General features: G+C 36.3%; 2 protein-coding genes and 1 pseudogene across 2 annotated transcripts; 1 reads left to right on the top strand and 2 right to left on the bottom strand.

Annotated features, from left to right (window-relative positions):
• Positions 1-1929: 1929 nt before the first annotated feature.
• Positions 1930-4542, top strand: LOC148931429 (heat shock cognate 70 kDa protein-like; annotated as a pseudogene).
• A 419-nt stretch (positions 4543-4961) lies between these two features.
• Positions 4962-7389, bottom strand: LOC148931428 (heat shock cognate 70 kDa protein-like). The gene is made up of 2 exons (XM_089063786.1): positions 7176-7389; positions 4962-6661 (listed from the first exon to the last, which is right to left on the bottom strand). The coding sequence occupies exons 1-2, from the start codon at positions 7387-7389 to the stop codon at positions 4986-4988; spliced, it is 1890 nt and encodes a 629-aa protein (XP_088919912.1). The 3' UTR covers positions 4962-4985.
• Positions 7390-18222: 10833 nt separating this feature from the next.
• On the bottom strand, positions 18223-20579 carry LOC125224395 (heat shock cognate 70 kDa protein-like). Its single transcript, XM_048127795.2, has 2 exons — positions 20366-20579; positions 18223-19899 (listed from the first exon to the last, which is right to left on the bottom strand). The coding sequence occupies exons 1-2, from the start codon at positions 20577-20579 to the stop codon at positions 18272-18274; spliced, it is 1842 nt and encodes a 613-aa protein (XP_047983752.2). The 3' UTR covers positions 18223-18271.
• Positions 20580-20957: the final 378 nt, after the last annotated feature.

Genomic DNA, 20957 nt, shown 5'->3' with positions numbered 1-20957 from the left:
AAAAGAAGTTTGCATAGTCACCTCATATTTTTTGTCATCAAACGTACCGAAAGGAAAATGCTTCATTGCAGCCCATCTAGTAAAAGCTTCAGTCACAGTTTTAGGATCATATTTAAAAAGAGGGTTACCTGATTGAGGACCTGAGCCTGAGGCTGAGCCACCGGGAGGGAAGTTTAGTTGGGTTTGGGTAGCGGTGACGCCACACTCCACCGGATGCTTTGTCGTCAAATGACGGCGGAGAGTGCCATATCCCCCACCAGTCGAAAATTTGTAGACGTTCTTGCAGTAGTTACAATATGCATTAAAAGCGGATGTCTCTTCTTGAGAGTGCGGATCATCACTACTTGAAACTACCACCGGGACCTTTTTGTAATGTTTAACAAAAATGTCAGATTTCAATGCCTTCCTAGCGGCACCGGGTGGAGGAGGAGGAGGGGGCATGTCCTCATTTCCGCCGATGCTCGACGGAACACGGGCACGAGATTCATCATCATTGTCGTCGTGGTCCGAGTCCGACGAAATATGCACGTCGTACTCCTCACAATAGTCACCTTGGTGGTAACTACCTCCAGCTCCAGGACTGGCCTCCATCCCCCCACCTCCACCTTGTTGCATTTGGGTGAGTAGCATGGCAGTCCGATGATCTTCTTCAATCTATAAATATTATATAAATAGTAGAACACAAAATATATAAAAAATTTCAATCTTATGAAATTATAAATTTTAAAATAATTAATGAAAATTTTCAACTTATCACTTACTTGCATGCGTTCAGCCGCCACTCTAGAAACCTCTTCCATAATTTCCCGACGACTAGGTCGCTTTGATCGTCGACTACCTCCTTGATCTTGGGAAATTCCTTTGCCACGATCACCACCATGGGAAGAAGACATTTTGCAAAGTGAAAGAAATAGTATGGAATATGGATATGGTATGGATTATGGTATATATTGTATAGAGCACAAGTCAACAAGTAAAGTAACAACTTAATTTAAATTTGAGCACAACAACTTAGTAAATTGAGCAAATTAGAGAGAAATGGGGATAGAGAATAGAGAAATTGAGATTGAGAAGAGAAATCCTTGTTAATACAAGAATGGGGTAAGTAGAAATGATGTAGAAATCTGATTAAAAAAAAATAAAAAAATTGAAAATTTGAATTCGGCCGGTTCAGCGCCAAAACCGCCGGTTCAGGGCTGAACCGCCGGTTCAGTCCACGGTTTCTGAACTAAACCGGCGGTTTCTGGGCGGTTTTGCAGGCCTAATCACTGCACCTATGAATGGCACCTGAAAAAGCATCGGAACCGGCAGAAACCGGCGGTTTTGGTCGGAAACCGCCGGTTTTCTGCCACACCTAGCCTGCAAAGCCTGCATACCTACACCCTAGCCGGAATCCTACCGTTAGACCCGTTGAACCGCCGGTTTAAACCGGCGAACCGGCGGTTTTGAACTGCCGGTTACGGTTCATCCATTTCTCGAACCTGAACCGGCCCGTCTAACCCTCGAACCGTCTCACGGTTCGAACCGCCGCCGCCGGTTCCGGTTCCGGTTCACGAACCGGCGGTTAACCGGAGGTTCGGTTCGGTTTGTGCACCTTTAGCGTTAAATGGCCGAGAATTATTTATTTTGGATTTGATTTGATTTGATTGATTAGACTTTAATTTTTCAAGAATATCTTTATTATCTCACCTCATATATTATATATAAATATGCGTTAAATGTGATTTATTTTCTTTGGAAGAATATCTTTTGTATCACACTCCTTGTATTAATATATATGGAGTATATGAAACAAGAATAAATAAATAAAATATTATTATCCGATTTCTCACTCCCTTCAAACATTTCTCCGTTACGCACACCTTTTAATATTTTTGACGTTTTGCTTTCTTTTAGTTGCAGAGCTGCAGTTTACTGCTACCGTCATTAATGGCTGGCAATGGAAATAGACGGGCAATTGGGATCGATTTGGGGACGACATACTCGTGTGTGGCGGCATGGCAGCACGACCGCATTGAGATTATACCGAACGATCAAGGCAACCGCACCACCCCTTCTTACGTAGCTTTCACAGCCGCCGAGAAGTGTCTCATCGGCGACGCCGCTAAGAATCAAGTCGCCAACAATCCCAGCAACACTGTTTATGGTCAGTTTTTTCTTTTAATATTCATCTTCTTCATGTCGAATATTTCTAGTAAAGGGTATCGCCTTTTTATTATTAGTGGTATAGGGGTGAGTTAAGTATGATATAGGGGTGAGTTAAGTACTTTTCTTAAATTGCGAACTTGCTAACTCATCAACGTAGTGTATTAAAAATGTGAAAATGGTCACATTAAAATGTCAGCACATATTTGTGTTGACATTTAAATATCAATGTCAACATAATGTATTAGGGTTCATGTTAACATTTTAGTATCCTTAAAAAACTAAAAGAAAATCATGTATTGATCCGGGTAAATTTATTTGATTTTACAAAAAAAATCGAAATATTTCATGTCTTTATTGACCTGACGAGAAAAAAAGAAGTTATTCTTATTTTTATTTTAACATGTACTTCTTAATGAATTAAATTTCAATGAACGAGGATGATTAGGATTGATGTAAATACATGACTGCTTTTTTTGAGTTTCGAAAGCAAAGGTTAAAACTTTATTTTTATATCTTATATACGAATAGAAACTCGTTTTAAATGAAAATCAAACCGCGACCCTCACCAACGAATCTTTCTTTTGTATTGACCAAGTAAAAACCTCATTCCTTTTAACTCCAAAAAATGACAAAAGCTTTTTTTTAATTCGTAAATGTTAAGTGTTAGCAGATCACACACCTAGTGATATATATGTATGCAAAAAGAAGCATAGTTTTTTTTAGTTCTTTAAAGTTTGTTATTTTGTCATGAATTATTTCTGACACAGATCTCAAGAGATTGATCGGTCGCAAATTCAGTGAAAAATCAGTTCAGAGTGACATTATATTTTGGCCGTTCAAGGTCATTCCTGACGCTGACGACAGGCCTATGATTGTGGTAACCTACAAAGGACACGAGAAACAGTTTTCCGCTGAGCAGATCTCTTCGATGGTGCTCACTAAGATGAAGGATTTCGCCGAGGCATATCTTAGATCAACAGTGAACAACGCTGTCGTCACGGTGCCGGCTTATTTCAATGACTCTCAACGTCAGGCCACCATTGCCGCTGGAGCCATTGCCGGCCTTAATATTGCGAGGATCATCAATGAGCCCACTGCTGCAGCCATCGCATACGGACTGGATAAAGGGGGTAATGTAGCTAAGAATGTGCTTATTTTCGACCTTGGTGGTGGAACATTTGATGTGTCTGTGGCAACGATTGATTCTGATGTCATTGAAGTGAAGGCTATTGCTGGCGATACTCATCTTGGAGGCCAAGATTTTGACAACAGAATGGTGGATTACTTCATTAAAGAGTTCAAAAGAAAGAAGGGTAAGAATATAAATGGGAACTCAAAAGCTATTAGGAGATTGAAAAGTGCTTGCGAAAGAACCAAGAGGATTCTTTCCTACTCTTTGGAAACCCCAATTGAGATTGAATCGTTGTATAAGGGGATTGATCTGTTTTCGACTATTACTAGTGCTAAATTTAATGAGCTCAACATGGATCTATTCAACAAGTGTATAGAACTGGTTGAGAAATGCCTGAGTGATGCAAAGATGGATAAGAGTAGTGTGGATGAGGTGGTGCTGGTGGGCGGGTCGAGTAGAATTCCGAAGGTGCAGGATCTGTTGAAGGAGTTTTTTGGTGGGAAAGACACGTGCAAGACCATTAATCCAGAAGAAGCCGTGGCGTATGGTGCTGCTGTGTAGGCTGCAAAGTTGAGTGGTGAAGGCAATGAGAAGGTGCAGAATGTGGTTCTTTCAGATGTTACTCCTTTGTCTCTTGGTATTCTTTGCAATGGAGATGTGATAAGCGTAGTTATTCCAAGAAATACACCTATCCCACAAGGAAGTGTAGAAATAATTTCCATACATCTTTGGACAATCTGACTGACCAGAACTTTTCAGTGTATGAGGGTGAAAGAAGCAAGGCAACAGAAAACAATCTGCTTGGTAATTTCACACTTAAAGGCTTTCCAGCAGCGCCCAGAGGTATTGCTAAGTTCAACGTGTGCTTCGACATCGATGAGAATGGCATCTTGAATGTGTCAGCGGAGCACACAAAGACACGAATGAAGAACATCATCACCATCACAAACTACAAGGGTAGGCTGTCCAAGGTAGAAATTGAAAAGATGATTGAGGATGCAGAGAAGTACAAGTTGGAGGATGAGGAGTACAAGAAGAAGGTTAAGGCTAGGCGTGATGTGGAGGACTACGCCTACAACACGAGAAACGCCATTAGAAGTTCAGCAAAGCTCAAAGCCAATGACAAGAAGAAGATGGAGGATGCTTTCAAATCTTTCACACAGTGGTTGGAATCCAACAAACATGCAGAGGCTGAGGTTTTTAAAAACAAGATGAAAGAGCTCCAGGCTGTTTTCAATCCCATCATCACCAACATGAATTAAGGATGAAAATTGATTTTAAAGACAACATAATCGAAGATACTATATTGACTTTAGTCTCTTTTGATAATATTTTTTTTCTCTTTTTCCCTTATTCTTCTTGAGCATATAAGTTCTGGTAAATCGTACCTTTAACCACTTGCGTGATAAAACATTTTCATTATTTGAACAACGCATAAGCTATAAGCGTCATTTAAAAGATGTGAAATTAAAACGCATGTTACCATTCTTCCAGATACAAAATTCTTTCCCTAAATTCATCTGCTTTGAGAATTTTGCCAAAAGGGAATCCTCTAACATAAGCCAAGACAGAGGAAGTATGCTTTATGTTGCAGTTAGATTAGCATAGATAGATATAACATGCATTAAAGCTCATCCCTAAAACACAATCTCCATAAAAAAAGAAAAAAGGCACTGCAGAGGATCATGCCATTACACATCTACTCTTAATCCAATTCGATAATCAAGGGACCAGAAGAGGGCACAGTGCTGTGATGCATCTTGGCAACAATGGGATCATAAATCATCTTAAGCTCCTCCATTTTCTCTTTGAAAGTATCAGCCTCTGCCAGTCTGTTCGACTCCAACCATTTCATAGTAGACTCAAAAGCCTTCTCTATCTTCTTCTTGTCAGCTGCTCCAATCCTAGCTGCACATCTGGTGTTTTTCCTCATGTCACAGGCGTAGCTTTCCAAAGCATTCCTCGCATCAGCCTTATTCCTATACTCTTCATCCTCCCTCTTGTACTTCTTAGCATCTTTCACCATCTTTTCTATTTGTTTCTCAGACAGCCTGCGCTTGTCTTTGGTAATGGTAATCTCTTTACTCAACCCGGTATCCATGTCCTCTGCCGACACACTCATGATACCATTTGCATCAATGTCGATGCACTCTTTGATATTAGGAATACCTCGGGGCGCTGCTGGAATGCCTTTGAGGATAAACTTCCCCAACAGATTGTTGTCCTTTGTCATGCTTCGTTCACCCTCGTACACTTTAATTGTTATGTCCCTCTGATTGTCGTCGGTCGTGGTGAAAAATTTCTCCCTTCTTGTTGGAATTGGTGTATTCCTCGGAATAATTACATCCATCGCACCGTCATCAACTTCAACCCCAATTGATAGCGGAGTAACATCAAAAAGAACAACATTCCGCACCTTGTCATGGACTTCACCACTCAACTTGGCAGCCAGCACTGCTGCACCATATGCCACAACTTCGTCTGGATTAATGGTCTTGCGCGCCTCCTTCCCCCCAAAAAACTCCTGCAGCATCTCCTGCACCTTCGGAATCCTACTCGACCCGCCCACCAGCACCACCTCATCTACACTAGTCCTCTCCATCTTTGCATCTCCCAAGCATTTCTCAACCAGCTTCATACACTTGTTGAATAAATCCATGTTAAGGTCCTCAAATTTAGCACGAGTAATAGTCGAATACAGATCAAACCCCTGAAACAACAAGTCAATCTCAATTGGGGTTACCAAAGTGGATGAAAGGGTCCTCTTTGCCCTTTCACAAGCATTCCACAATTTTCTTACAGCTTTTGGATCCCCACTAATATCCTTTCCCGTCTTGGTATTGAACTCTTTCTTGAAGTGATTCACCATCCTGCTGCACATATCCTGGCCTCCAAGATGAGTATCACCTATTGTAGCCTTCACTTCAATGTCATCAGCCTTGATCGTGGCCACAGTCACATCAAACGTGCCACCACCAAGGTCGAAAATGAGAACGTTCTTTGCCACAGAGCTACTGCCCCCATTATCAAGCCCGTATGCAATGGCTGCAGCAGTAGGCTCATTGATGATCCTCATAACACCAAGGCCGGCAATGGTTCCGGCATCCTTAGTGGCCTGACGCTGAGAGTCGTTGAAATTAGCAGGCACAGTCACGACAACATCCGTTACAGTTGATCCAAGATATGCCTCAGCGATATCCTTCATCTTGACAAGCACCATTGAGGAGATCTCCTCAGCTGAAAACCGTTTCTCCTCCCCTTTGTAGGTTACCACGATCATAGGCTTGCTGCCAGCGCCAGGAACGACCTTGAATGGCCAATGTTTAATGTCTCTCTTAACTGCCGGATCACTGAATTTACGACCAATCAACCTCTTTGCATCTGTGCAACACCAAGAGATAAGAAAGCAACAAAACATAACGGGGTTAATTCTTTTTGTGTTCTACGACACAAATGCCATTCCATATTTGTACTGCATTTGTGTCCTCCTACCTCTGTCCCGGAAAATTTGATACAGTTTATTAATTCAGTCCGTCCCTGAAATTTGATACACTTTACTTTTACCATTTTTGGTAGTGGACCCATATTCCACTAACTCATTCTTACTCACATTTTATTATAAAACTAATACTTTAAAAGTAGGATCCACATTCCACCAATTTTTTCAACTCACTTTCCATTACATTTTTAAAACCGTGTCGGGTCAAAGTGTAGCAAATTTTGGGGGACGGAGGTAGTAGAACACAAAAATAATTACCCAAAAACACACATAAAATCAAGAAAATAAACTTGTGCTTTGATGTTTATTCATCTGTTTTTTTTTTCTTAGCATGATAAGAAAATTTTCCTCTCTACCAAAATAACACGAATACTAATGACAGAATAGTAAACACACCGAAAACAGTGTTGATCGGATTTTTGACGACTTGATTCTTAGCGGGGTCGCCGATGAGACGCTCGGTGCCGGTGAAAGCCACGTAAGACGGCGTTGTGCGGTTGCCTTGCTCGTTTGGTATAATCTCAATGCGGCCGTGCTTCCACGCAGCCACACACGAGTACGTAGTCCCCAAATCAATACCAATTGCGCGTCCTCGCCCCTTTTCCGTCATGAGTGATGCTTACAATAAACAGTGCTCTGCAACTAAAACAAAACTACTACAAAATACTATATCAAATTTCAACAAGGAACTGAAAGTACACGACAACGTATAAGTATGTTTTGGAAAAAGGAGAAATAGATTGAAAGAAGCCCTAATCTGGCGGAGGCTCACCCAATCAATATAAAGCGCGTCATTTAACATTATTTTTAATTCCAGCTAAATGTATTAAACCAGTGTTTAGCAAATAAATAAATTGTTCACTAAAAATGCAGCAAGGAAAAAACAAAAATTTAAGTGCACGTGATATATGTAGCTGTATGATCATTTTTAGATTACTACTAGGAAAAATTTCATGCCAATCCGCTATTTAGATTTTGAATTTAAACAAAAAATATTGATTAAACTAAAATATTAAAATACATGTTCTTCATTCTATAAATGTCTCGTATTATCATTTCAATATATATATTTATTATAATCAATTGTCTAACTAATTACCAATCACAAATTAAAACCAAATCTTAGTCATTAAATTAGAATCTAATGATTAAAATAATATCTCAATTACAAATTAAAACCAAATCTTAGTCATTAAATTAGAAGATCTAATGATTAAAATAATATCTCAATTACAAATTAAGACCAAATCTTAGTCATTAAATTAGGAGATCAAAGAATTAAAATAATATTCCAATCACAAATTAAGACCACGTCTTAGTCATTAGATTAAGAGATCTAATAATTTAAATAATATCAAGTGGAATATATTTTAAATTTAAAAATTTATTAAATATTATAGTTGTTAAAATTAAACGCTATCTCTTTAAAATCATTTTAAAATTTAAAATTTACGTAACTCTATTGATTTAAATTATTTTTTCGTAAAAAAAAAATTTTAATTAAAGGTAATTTCATAAGGATTCTAACAAGATCTTGATTGCATATGTTCCGACGATGATCGGATAATGAAATTTTATACTAATTTTCATTTTAATTTTTGTATATGTTGATAAACATATTTTATATTAATAAATGCATCAAATAATCTATGCATGTACAATCTCAATAAAATTGTGTTGTATTTTCTAGTACTTAGTATTGAAATTCTTATGTCACTGTGTTGATATTTGTAATACATTATATTTTTGAAAGAAAGAAACTATGAAAATTATTACTACCTTCGTCCCGTCTAAGATGACGGTCTTGGCTGGCACGAGATTTTTAAGAGTTATTGGTTAAAGTGTTTAATTGGTGAGAGAAAAGGTGGGTGTAAGTATTAAAATGGAGAGGTAAGGAAAGATGAATATTTTAATAAGAGTGAGAAAAAGTGGTTTGGTGTATTAATTGGAGAGAGAAAGTTTCCTAAAAAGAAAATGTGTCATCTTAGTTGGGAAAACTAAAAAGGAAAATGTGGCATCTTAAGCAAGACAAGGGAGTATGTTATAGCAGATTATCTATTTTACACTTTTGTTCATATTTTATCTACTATTTATTGAAATACGCGAGCTTTAATCTCATCAACTAATTTTAAAATATAACGGTATTGGATAGGTCTTAGTTGTAGATTAGATGTTACTAGTATCACGCCTGTGCTATAGATTAATATATTTTTAAAATATTAATTTTTAATTTTTAATTAATTAAAAAATTTGAATCAATATTAACAATGAACAATAAGAGTAACTCTTATATGAGAATCAAAAATCTATACAAATCAAAATTGAAGCATATTAAATTTGAAACAAATCATTTAGAATTTTTTCTGTTAGATCCATTTAACTTCCATTCATTTGTTTGATCCTTGCTTTTAGGGGTTAAAGGTGAGGAAAAATATTTTTTATTTGGAATTTTAAATCAGTTTAAACCTTAATCGCACGTTTAACTCTCACTCACTCCACTTAATCATACTTTTAATGGCTTTTAAATTATATATATATATAGGGGAGCATTATGGTCCAAGTGGACCTTAAGTGTTAAGTTCAAATGTATTTTTAGCCTTAGGATTAACTTGATGGATGGTTGAGATTCATAATATACACCCTTTCCCGTGTTACATTATTGGCACTTCCGAATTACATTATAGGGGTATATTTGGAACATCACCTAAATCACACGTGTTCAAAATGGAAGTTCCGAAATTTGCTCCAATTCATTGCAACCAACCTCCCACATTCCCCTCACTCTCGATTTCTCACTCCAAAAGTAGCCCAATTGACTACAAAACCTAGTTCTCTAAAAATCTCTGCACATTCAACCCTAGTCTTCTTTGTCACTACATTCTCTCACTCTCAATTTAGCATCGCTGACCCTAGGAGAATCCTTCTCCACTTTGCACGGGCACGAAGGCGGTGGGACACGACAGCGGCGGTAGAATCGACCCTAGCTTTTACAATTGAAGTGGCGGCGGGGATTGAGTTTTGTTTTTCTGCATTGCAGTCCATTGATTCGACTGAGTTAATACCATGATTGAATTTTTGTTTTACATTATTGAGATTAATTGTAGTATTTTGATGTTTTAATACCAACATAATGTTTTATTCATTCAGTTCTAATCGATGAAAAAAGGGAAGAACATGGTCAAAAGAGGGCGACCATTCAAGACCAATTCGAACACTGAAGATAATAAGTTTTGTCTATATGTTAAGGATTGTGATCTTGAACTCTATATAATGTAACAGATTAAGGCTTGTGGTGATATTTTTTTTATGTGCTTTGTTTCATTGTTCATAAGAGACTGATACATTATGCAATACACAATCCAGAATAATGTATAGCATATTTGTTAACATTGTTGTCATCCGCACAAGGTCTGGAATGCAAAGTGTTTGTGTTATACGTTACATTATTAAGCCCAATCAGTACATTAAGTCAGTGCTTAGACAGTAATGTATGATAATAAAAGCAATAATGTAAACAAATGTGCAAGGTTATGTACATTATTAATGTTCATTTTTTGTACTAGTTGTCGTTACATTATTCAAGGTTGTTGTATACATTATTTCTTAGTCAGCATACATTAGTGGCCATGTTTGTACTACATTATTGTGGATTGTTGTGTACATTATTTGTGCTATAGTTTACATTATTTACCCCAGTTAGGTACATTAAAACATATTCCTTATGTAGTAATGTATGCTCTCTACGACAATAATGTAAACGACATAAGTCTTCATGTTAGTATGTAGATACATTATTCATTTGGTGATGTAACATTATTCATTTTCAGCATGTCTTTATTTTAACACATATATGACGTATATTGTCTAGTATATGATTATAATCTCACTTCTATTATGAACTTTTAAACAGGGTCGAAGAGGACAAGAGTAGATTATAAAAATGACTTTGATGATTACTTTAAGGAGATGGATGTAGAGGATGTACGAGACGGAGGTTGTCAAAAAAGGGATGATGTACTCTATTTTAGGAGAACATGAATAGTGTATCAAGATTTTGTACTCCATTTAGTATTGCAAATGTAATGTAGTACTATATATTATTTTCTATGTTGACAATATTCGTGGAATATATTACATTATTTAACAAATTATGTTTCAGTATGTTATTCATCATGTATAAAAGTTTGTTATCTTAAATAATGTAAACCTACTTTATCAATAATGTAAGTCGTTAAAATTTAGTCATGTGGAATTATATACTTGGTTGAACAATGATGGAATAACAAGATACCAGTATAAAATATCATTATGTAGAATTCATTAATACGATAATAATATTAAATGAAAGAATGTCTATGTTTTGCAATCTGTATTTGAAATATATAAAATGATGTGAAAAAATTAATTAAGGCAACTAATCTAGAAGTTAACTAAAATAAAATCACGTAATGGTTTAGAGAATGAGAGATTCACGGGATTGCAAATAACCGTCCAATATGTAATCTCCCATATATGCCCTTTTTTATTTTTTTAATAATTTCTAGCAATTCCACATGGCAAAATACAGGACATTAGATTGACAAATTGAATGGATGAGATCTGCTTGGATATTTGACAAAAAATCAGTTATGGACCTGATCACATCCCTATATATATATATATATATATATATATATATATATATATATATATATATATATATATATATATATAGGGATGTATTCAGGTCAGAACGCTAAGTATAAGTAAAACTCAAAACACTTGCAGTCCATTGGATCATATGATCTAATGGTTAGATTAATGCCACGTGTCATCTAATAATGTAGAATTTGAGACTAATAATGTAGCTCGGATAATAATGTAGCAATTTAGTTTAATAATGTAGCATTTAGTTTAGAAATGTACAGTTTTAGTCTTACAATGTACATTTCTAGTCTAATAATGTACCTCGCGTAATAATGTAGATTTTTAGTATGATAATGTAACAAATCACAACCATTCAATCTAATGATCCAAGGGCTGTAATTTGTGCTGTGTTTTACACTAAGATGCTGTAAGGACCCTAACACACCCCTATATATATATATATATATATATATATATATATATATATATATATATATATATATATTTGTTTAAAATAATTTTTTATATTAAAATGAAAATCTTATAAATTTCTATAATTTAATATAATTATTAAAAATGATTACGAATGATAAATTAATTAATTATAGAGAAAAAAAATAAATTAGTTACTCCCACTCAAGGCTCCACCTGCATTAATTGTGTGATTTTTTATTTGAAATAAATTACAAAAACTAATTTATTATAGGGAAACAAAATAGATTAGTTAAATTCTATCCATACAATTATGGAATTCAAATTTGTGTTAAATTTTAAATTTGGAGTATTTATAAACAAAATAAATACCCCCAAAAGTCTCCTTTTATATATTGAATAGTTTAATTAAATTTAACACCATGGTCATGGATTAATTATAGGGAAACAAAATAAATTAGTTAAATTCTATCCCTACAATTATGGAATTCAAATTTGTGTTAAATTTTAAATTCACAAATAAATTCCGTGATTACTTTTATTTGGAATAGATTATAATAATTAATTACATTTAAGTCATGGATTAATTATAGGGAAACAAAATAAATTAGTTAAATTCCATCCCTACAATTATGGAATTCAAATTTGTGTTTAATTTTAAATTTATAAACAAAATACCGTGTGATTACTTTTATTTGGAATATATTATAATAATTAAATAGGGAAACAAAATAAATTAGTTAAATTCCATCCCTACAATTATGGAATTCAAATTTGTGTTTAATTTTAAATTTATAAACAAAATACCGTGTGATTACTTTTATTTGGAATATATTATAATCATTAAATAGGGAAACAAAATAAATTAGTTAAATTTCATCCCTACAATTATGGAATATTTCATAAACGAATAATAAAAAAAAATAATGAACACCAAATATACAGTAACCATTCTTTAAAAGATTAAAATTGAATTATAAATGATTTACCTAAATACCTCCAAAATTCCACTTATTTTCCTAAATTCCCCAAAACTCTCATTTTATATATTGTATAGATATGCATTTTAACCTTATCCAGTGACGGAGCCACTATATAGCCAGCTGGGGCATTTGCACCTCCTCACCCTTCTTTTACTATTGCATTTCTATACACACATTTCCAATTATATAGATCAAATACACTAATTGCCCCTTCTCAAATGCATAAAGTTTTCTGATATGCTATATTTTTGCCCCTCCTTAAACATAATCCTGGCTACGCCCCAAACCCTATCCATTATTAAATATCTCATAGTTATATTTACTATTTTTGGTATATAAATCTAGCTATCTACTAATAAATAGATTAATACTAGTAATTAACAATGTCAGCAAATAAATAAATCAATAAATAAGAGTAGCCAAAATGATTTACGATTCGAAAACTCAATAACAATATAAAAATTACTTACATATTTATAAATGTAGTTGATGCAATTGATGCTTATATTACCTAAGCTCTGACGAATTTTGCAGAATTAATTCCGACTTCAGCTTATCGAATAATCAAGATGTCAGAAAAAAAATGTTGTTTTGAACCAAAACACATAATCAATTTACAAAGAACAAAGTCACCGCCCTTATTTGGGCCGCGGCGGAGGTGTGAAGAACAAAAGAGGATGTCGGAGAGTGAAAAAACAAAAAAAAAGGGCAAAGAAAGAATAATAGAAACGAAAATAAGAGAGACAATAAAAGTCAATACTCCCTATATCCTGAAATAAGAGTCCTCAGTTGACTAGACACAAGTTTTTAAATGTACAAATAAGTGTGTTGAATAATGAATATGAGTTTCATTTATATATAAATTGATGTTATTTTTAAATATAGAATATAGATGATATGCTTATAACTTTTTAATAAAAGTGAAATATAATTCTTACTATAGAACAGACAAAAATGACAAAAAAAAAAACTAAGACAGAGACGGAGACGGAGTCGTTTAAGTAATCTTGCAATGGGCTGGGAATCATCTTCGTTCATTCTCAATTCAATTTGGTAATGATGGGAATGAAAACACTGTGCTCCAGCTTGTGGCAACTTGTGGTTGCCCGAAAGGCATGCAGCATGTGCGTATCGCACCTACAGATGTCAACTAGGCTGGGTTGGCCCAGCCAGCCCGGCTCAAGCCCGATATGGGCCAGCCCAGGACCGGCCCATCAATGAAATGAAATGGGCTTGGGCTCGGCTGAGTAGATTAATCAGGCTTTAATTGGGCCTTTTTCACAAACCCAAACCAGCCCGAGCCCAGACCCACTTAAAGCCCGGCCTAGGCCTAGGGCCGACCGGAGCCCAGGACCAACCCTGGCCCGCCAGAATCTAAGTTATGTACTTGGTTTTATACAACTAGTACTATACTTTTAGTTCTTTCAACACATTTATTTATTGTGCACAAGTAACGTACACTAATAGCATATCCATATCTCCAAGTATTAATTTATTACTATTAGACGCATAGGAGTGTTATATTGTTAACTCAATACGTAATTGTTAGCTACAACTAAATAATAGTCATTAAATATTCAAATTAAGGGTGTTAATCATCAACCCCGAAATGTCAATACGATTAAAAAAAACGTCAATATGGTATTAAGGTTAATTTACAATAAATTAGTTGTAACTAACTATTGAAAAATATCCCATAACTTTAAAACGCATATAACTTTCTCGATTTTAATTATTTTTCGCACAACATATATCAAATTAAATATAATTTCATAAGGATTCTAACGAGATGTCACTTGCATATGTTCCGACGTCAAAATTTGAAAAAATTTCAAAAATTTTTAATTTTTTCGTACAACACAAATGTCAACATAGTATATAAAATATGTCAATATAATACATGTAGAATGTCAATATAAGCAATGTGTTAACATTCTCAAAGCATTGTGTTAATATTTTCAAACACTATATTGACATTTTCATCCAAAACCCTAATTTGGTAGTTTTTTTTTTTATCTTTTCAATTTAATTAATAAAAACAAAAATAACACGTGGCAAATTGTAGACCACAAGATTTCTAAAATCTTATGGTCTTAAATTAGTTGTATAAAGCAATTAAATGATGAGTTAACAATTGATCACTTCCCATTAGACACATGATTATATATTTATATTATATTCGTATATTTTAAAGATATGTACATATATATAAATAACATTATAAAAAGAAATAATCAATTAATTCAATTATTACTTTAACTTAAATCAAAACAATTACTAATAAATTTGATTTCCATAATTAAAGAGATTAGTTATTTACTTTTCTTTCGAAAAATAGAGGATCCTATAATTAATTGTGATATAATAATTTTGATTTGCATAATTGCAGAGATTGGTTGTTAATAATTTATCTTTACCAAATATAGTTTCATGAATATACTAGTAATAGATTAGTTTTCAAATTGTAATATGTATATATTCCCTTACGTGTATATGTGAGTGTAGAGTATGAAGATTGGATATTATTTTCATACATATCCATTTTATTAATATATTATTAGATGCATGAATTATTTTATATTTGTATCTTTTTAGAAAAATTATAAATTTTTATTAATGTTATTAGAGCATCCACAATGAGATGGACAATGCATCGTCCATCGTATCGTCCGCTATTGTGGCATCGCGGACTATAAGTTAACCATCGTCCGTCGTATCGTCCGCTATTGTGGCATCGCGGACGATAAGTTAACCATCGTTCGCGCATCGCCCATGGACGAAGAGCGGACGATGCTCATCGTCCGTCGCATCGTCCGCCACTGTGGCATTGCGGACGATGCTCACGCTTTTCCTTTTTTTTTCCCAATTTTTTTTATTTAAACACCACAATTCTCTACCATTTCACAGACTCCAATTTCACATCTCTTCAATTATTCTCTCTCGTCTCCTCAAAAATGAATCCCGGCGACTACGATTTGAGTACATCGGATGGCTGCAGACGGGCCTTGACTCGAGCCTTGTTCAATGCCGTTAATGAAGCCGCGGCGGAATGCTTGGCACAAATGCAGCAGGAGCAGGCGGAGGCGGAGGCGGCGAGAAGCTGATGAGGACGCACGAGACGGTGCACGACTTTCCTGGGATGTTAGGGAGCATCGACTGTATGCACTGGCAGTGGAAGAACTGTCCGACGGCGTGGAGAGGTCAATTTACTAGTTGCTACAAAGGCAGCCATCCGACGATGACCCTGGAAGCAGTCGCTGACCACCACCTCTGGATCTGGCATGCCTACTTCGGTGTAACCGGGTCGAACAACGATATCAACGTCCTCAACTCCTCCACACTCTTCGCTGATCAGTGTAGGGGTCGTGGCCCGACCATCCAGTTCACTGCCAACGGCCGCAGACATCATATGGAGTACTACTTGGCCGATGGCATATACTCAAGGTGGCCTATTTTTTTGAAGACGATTAGCTATCCAATTGGTGAACGGAGAGTCTTATTTGCGGCAAAGTAGGAGGCTGCGCGGGAGGATGTGGAAAAGGCTTTTGGTGTGCTCCAATCGCGGTGGGCAATATTGAAAGGTCCGGCGCGTTTCTGGTTCAAGGAAGTCATCGCCGACGTCATGTATGCGTGCATCATCATGCATAACATGATAATCGAACAAGAACTTGGACATGTCACCGATTGGGTGGATGATGAAGCCGGATCTAGCTCCAGCACGACGACCCCGCCTGTCGCTCGAGGATTACCGATCGGCTTCGGTGAGGTTCTACAGCGACAGACCTCAATGCGCAGCCAACAAGACCATACTTAGCTCATGACCGATATGATTGAAGAAGTTTGGAACCGCAATCGCCGTTGAGAATTTGTAGTTTTTTATATTTTGTAGTGTAATGTTTTACTTTTAATGAAATGAATTTTTTTTTTCCAAATTTTGAAATATTTAAATATTCAAATAATAGATAAAATGCTTAAAGCGTCACTTAGGGTTGGCTATAGACCGCCCTACTGCGGGTGGAATGGGCGGAGGATAAAATGCTTGACGTGGCGGTGCATAGGGCGTGGCTTAGGGCGGGGCTTAGTCCGCCCCATTGTGGATGCTCTTGTGCAAAAATAATCAATTAATTTATTTACTCAACCTAAATCAAAACTTATAAGATTTGATTTCCATTATTACATTTGATTTGCATTATTATATGTAAATATTAGTTGTTAATTAATTTATCTTAATCAAGTTCCATAATTATGGTATACTATAATTCCTAATTTTGTGGGATTATATAGCATATGCGTGTATAATCTATGACTTTAATACACATATAAATTAATACATATTCCAATATAAAACTCATGTCTACAAAATCTTACCTTATTTTGTGGGAATATATCTTTATAAATGACTTTATACATCATTTATGGATTAATTAATGGTTAATTAGCACCAAATTGTCCTGTATACTTATTCACAGAATTTTTAATACAGTACTAGACTCCTGCTAGTATTTTTTACCCTCATCGTCGCTGTGTAATTATGAAAGCTCCAATTTTTCCAACTCTTTGTAATGCTCAATTTCTTTGTGTACCAGAATCATAGAGGAGGAGGCCGCCATGGATCCTCCAGATTCTGCAGTGGCGGAAGTGAGGAGGCGCCGATGCTGGAGAGCAGTATGCCACCGCTGCATAGATTGAACCATAAGATCTTAATGTTGAAGAGCCGGTGGAGCAAAGTGATCTCCTCCAAGTCTCCGACATAATGCTCCTCAACTCAAGTGAGGAGAAAGACAGGAAATTAGGGTTTGAATCGGTCTCTCGGAATCTCGACAAGAAGAAATCCATGTTGGAATTCGTGATTCATCCAAGAAGGAGAAAGGTTTGGCTTTTGGAAAAAAAAGTGCAGTGGCGCAAATTCTTGTGAAAATATTAGAGGGTAATTTGGTCGATTCTTAAATATTTTGAGAGAAATAATATGAAAAGAGAAGAGATAACATATAAAAATTTGAAAATCTCTTAGTTCCGAAAAATTCGCATACCATGAACCCAAATTCCGAAAGGTCAATGAATTTAATGTCAAATTTCAAAAGGCTTGCGAATTGAGCTCCTTTTTCCGAAATCTCAATCTTTGGGGGGGCTAGTGAGTACTTTTATCCATGTATATGTGGTAGAAAAAGCTACTACTATAAGTTATAGTACTAACTACTAAGATACATTTTAGTGAATCACTATTAGAAATCTTAAAAAAAATTAAATTAATTTCGGTTAAACTTATATGCTAATGGCTAAAGCAGAATCAGGACGAAAGAGCAAAGAAGTAGACACTAACAAAGAGAGGAAAATATAATCTGCCAATCAACTAGTAATAGTACATTAAACCAAGCAACTCATGAGAATCATCACACAAAATATGATCTTAGTAAAGACCCACGATGTCCTACCAATCATCAATTTTCTTTCTTAATTCATGTTGGCGATGATGGGATTGAAAACAGTCTGGAGCTCATTCATCTTGTCTTTAAAATCATCAGCCTCTGCATGTTTGTTGGACTCCAACCACTTTTTGAAAGACTTAAAAGCATTCTCCATTATCTTCTTGTCTCTTGCATTGAGATTGGCTGCACTTCTAATGGCGCTTCTCGTGTTGTAGGCGTAGTACTCCAAATCATTTCTGGCCTTAACCTTCTTCTCGTGCTCCTCATCCTCCAACTTGTACTTCTCCGCATCCTCAATCATCCTCTCGATTTCTTCCTTAGACAGCCTGCCCTTGTCGTTGGTAATGGTGATCTCGTTCTTCACCCCAGTCTCTGTGTGCTCAGCTGACACATTTATGATACCATTCTCATCAATGTCGAAGCAAACTTTGATTTTAGCAACACCTCTGGGCAATGCTGGAATGCCTTTTAGCCAGAATTCACCTAGCAGATTGTTGGCTGTTGCCTTGCTTCTTTCCCCCTCATACACCTGAATACATATACTGGTTTGATTGTCTGACACTGTGATGAAATCTTTCTTTTCCATCCTAGTTGGTATAGGTGTATTCCTCGAAATAATCACGTCCATCACATCTCCATAGCAGAAAACACCAAGCGACAGAGGAGTCACATCTGAAAGAACCACGTTCTGCACCTTCTCATTGCCTTCACCACTCAACTGATTAGCAAGCACAGCAGCACCATATGCCACAGCTTCGTCTGGATTTATGCTCTTGCATACCTCTTTCGCACCAAACAACTCCCGCAACATCTGCTGCACCTTGGGAATTCTACTCGATCCACCCACCAGCACAACATCATCCACGCTTCTCTTCTCAATCTTTGCATCATTCAGGCAACTCTCAACAAGATCCATGCACTTGATGAATAAATCCATGTTAAGGTCTTCGAATTTAGCACGAGTAACAGTAGACAAAAGATCAATTCCCTCAAAAAATGACTCAATGTCAGCTTCCAAATCAGAGGAAAGAACCCTCTTTGCCCTTTCACAAGCCGTCCTCAGTCTTCTTACAGCTTTTAGATTCCCACTCATATCTTTACCCGTTTTGTTCTTGAACTCTTTCATGATGTGCTTCACCAGCTTGTTATCCATGTCCTGCCCTCCAAGATGAGTATCACCGGCTGTAGCCTTCACTTCAATGGCATCACCCTTAATCGTAGCCACAGTCACATCAAACGTGCCACCACCAAGGTCAAAAATGAGAACATTCTTTGCCACAGAGCTACTACCCCCATTATCGAGCCCGTATGCAATGGCTGCAGCAGTAGGCTCATTGATGATCCTCCTAACATTAAGGCCGGCAATGGTTCCGGCATCCTTGGTGGCCTGACGCTGTGAGTCGTTGAAATAAGCAGGCACAGTGACGACAGCATCCGTGACAGGCGATCCAAGATATGCCTCAGCAACATCCTTCATCTTGGAAAGTACCATTGAAGAAATCTCCTCAGCTGAAAACCGTTTCTCCTCCCCTTTGTACGTTACCACAATCATAGGCTTGTCGTCAGCACAAGGAATGACCTTGAAGGGCCAAAACATCATGTCACTCTGAACAGTTGGGTCACTGAATTTGCGACCAATCAACCTCTTTGCATCTGTGTAAATTAACCCACACCTCACTTAGGGTAATACAAATAGAATTATGACATTCTAGCAATATTTAAAGATTTCTATTTACTTCTGCTGGATCTTTTACTTATTCTCAGAGTGCCTGTTCGGTTCCCAAGATAACTTTTATCTTCTCCATTCACATTTTCAACCAAATTTTAGCTAACAATGGTAGATTTGGGCTTGTTTCGGCCCATTTGAATGGACTCATTTTCACATAATCTCATGACTAACCATCTCCTCACCCCCACCTACTAATTTGCCCATCCCCCTCTCCTCATTATTCTCCTCTCCACCCTACTCTACAACCATGCATAAGACTAATTTAATCCTAGCCAAGGTCTATTTTAGTGTATCTTACACTGCATCTCAACACTGCATCTCAAGACAATTTTGTTTCATGAACCGAACAACCACAGAGTATATAACAGGAAAATGGAAGGAAAAACTCACCTAAAACAGTGTTGATGGGATTATTGCCAATTTGATTTTTAGCAGCGTCGCCGATGAGACGCTCGGCGTCAGTGAAAGCTACGTAAGAAGGGGTGGTGCGGTTGCCCTGATCGTTTGGTATAATCTCAATGCCGTCATCCTTCCACGCCGCCACACACGAATATGTTGTACCCAAATCGATCCCAATTGCCCGTCCTTTCCCCGTTCCCGCCATTAATGATACAAACAATAAACAAAGCTGCAACCAAAGAAAATATAAATATCAAAATATTTGCTTCAAATGGTTGTCAAAGCGTGAAAATTTTAACAAGCAGTATGAGGAGAAAGATTGTTTTGAAAAGAGGACGCGAATGGATTGAAAAGACGAGCAATAAGTAAGTAGGACTTCACAACAACTTATCACATTAATAAATGTATCACTAGAAAATAAATGATCACTAATAAATGTATTTAACCATCACTAGAAAAATAAATTGATCACTAAAATGAACCTTTCTTAATTTGGAAAATAATTTCTCCGTCCGAGAATAGAGTCCCATTTTTTTCGGCACGGGTTCTAAAAATATTAAAAAAAAGTGGATGAGAAAAGGTC

The sequence above is a fragment of the Salvia hispanica genome, chromosome 2 (assembly GCF_029641045.1).
Source record: "Salvia hispanica isolate PSC_SH4W2 chromosome 2, Shi_PSC_v1, whole genome shotgun sequence".
Classification (NCBI taxonomy): Eukaryota; Viridiplantae; Streptophyta; class Magnoliopsida; order Lamiales; family Lamiaceae; genus Salvia; species Salvia hispanica.
The sequence above is the reverse complement of the archived record's forward strand: the minus strand, read 5'-3'. Positions and strand labels throughout refer to the sequence as shown.

What these genes read in the sequence shown, in the direction of transcription:
- LOC148931428 (XM_089063786.1), bottom strand. Translation starts at nt 7,389, where the DNA reads ATGACGGAAAAGGGGCGAGGACGCGCAATTGGTATTGATTTGGGGACT. An exon ending in TCCGATCAACACTGTTTTCG is followed by an intron (nt 6,662 to 7,175) that starts GTGTGTTTACTA and finishes GGTGTTGCACAG; the next exon opens with ATGCAAAGAGGTTGATTGGT.
- LOC125224395 (XM_048127795.2), bottom strand. Translation starts at nt 20,579, where the DNA reads ATGGCGGGAACGGGGAAAGGACGGGCAATTGGGATCGATTTGGGTACA. An exon ending in TCCCATCAACACTGTTTTAG is followed by an intron (nt 19,900 to 20,365) that starts GTGAGTTTTTCC and finishes TAATTTACACAG; the next exon opens with ATGCAAAGAGGTTGATTGGT.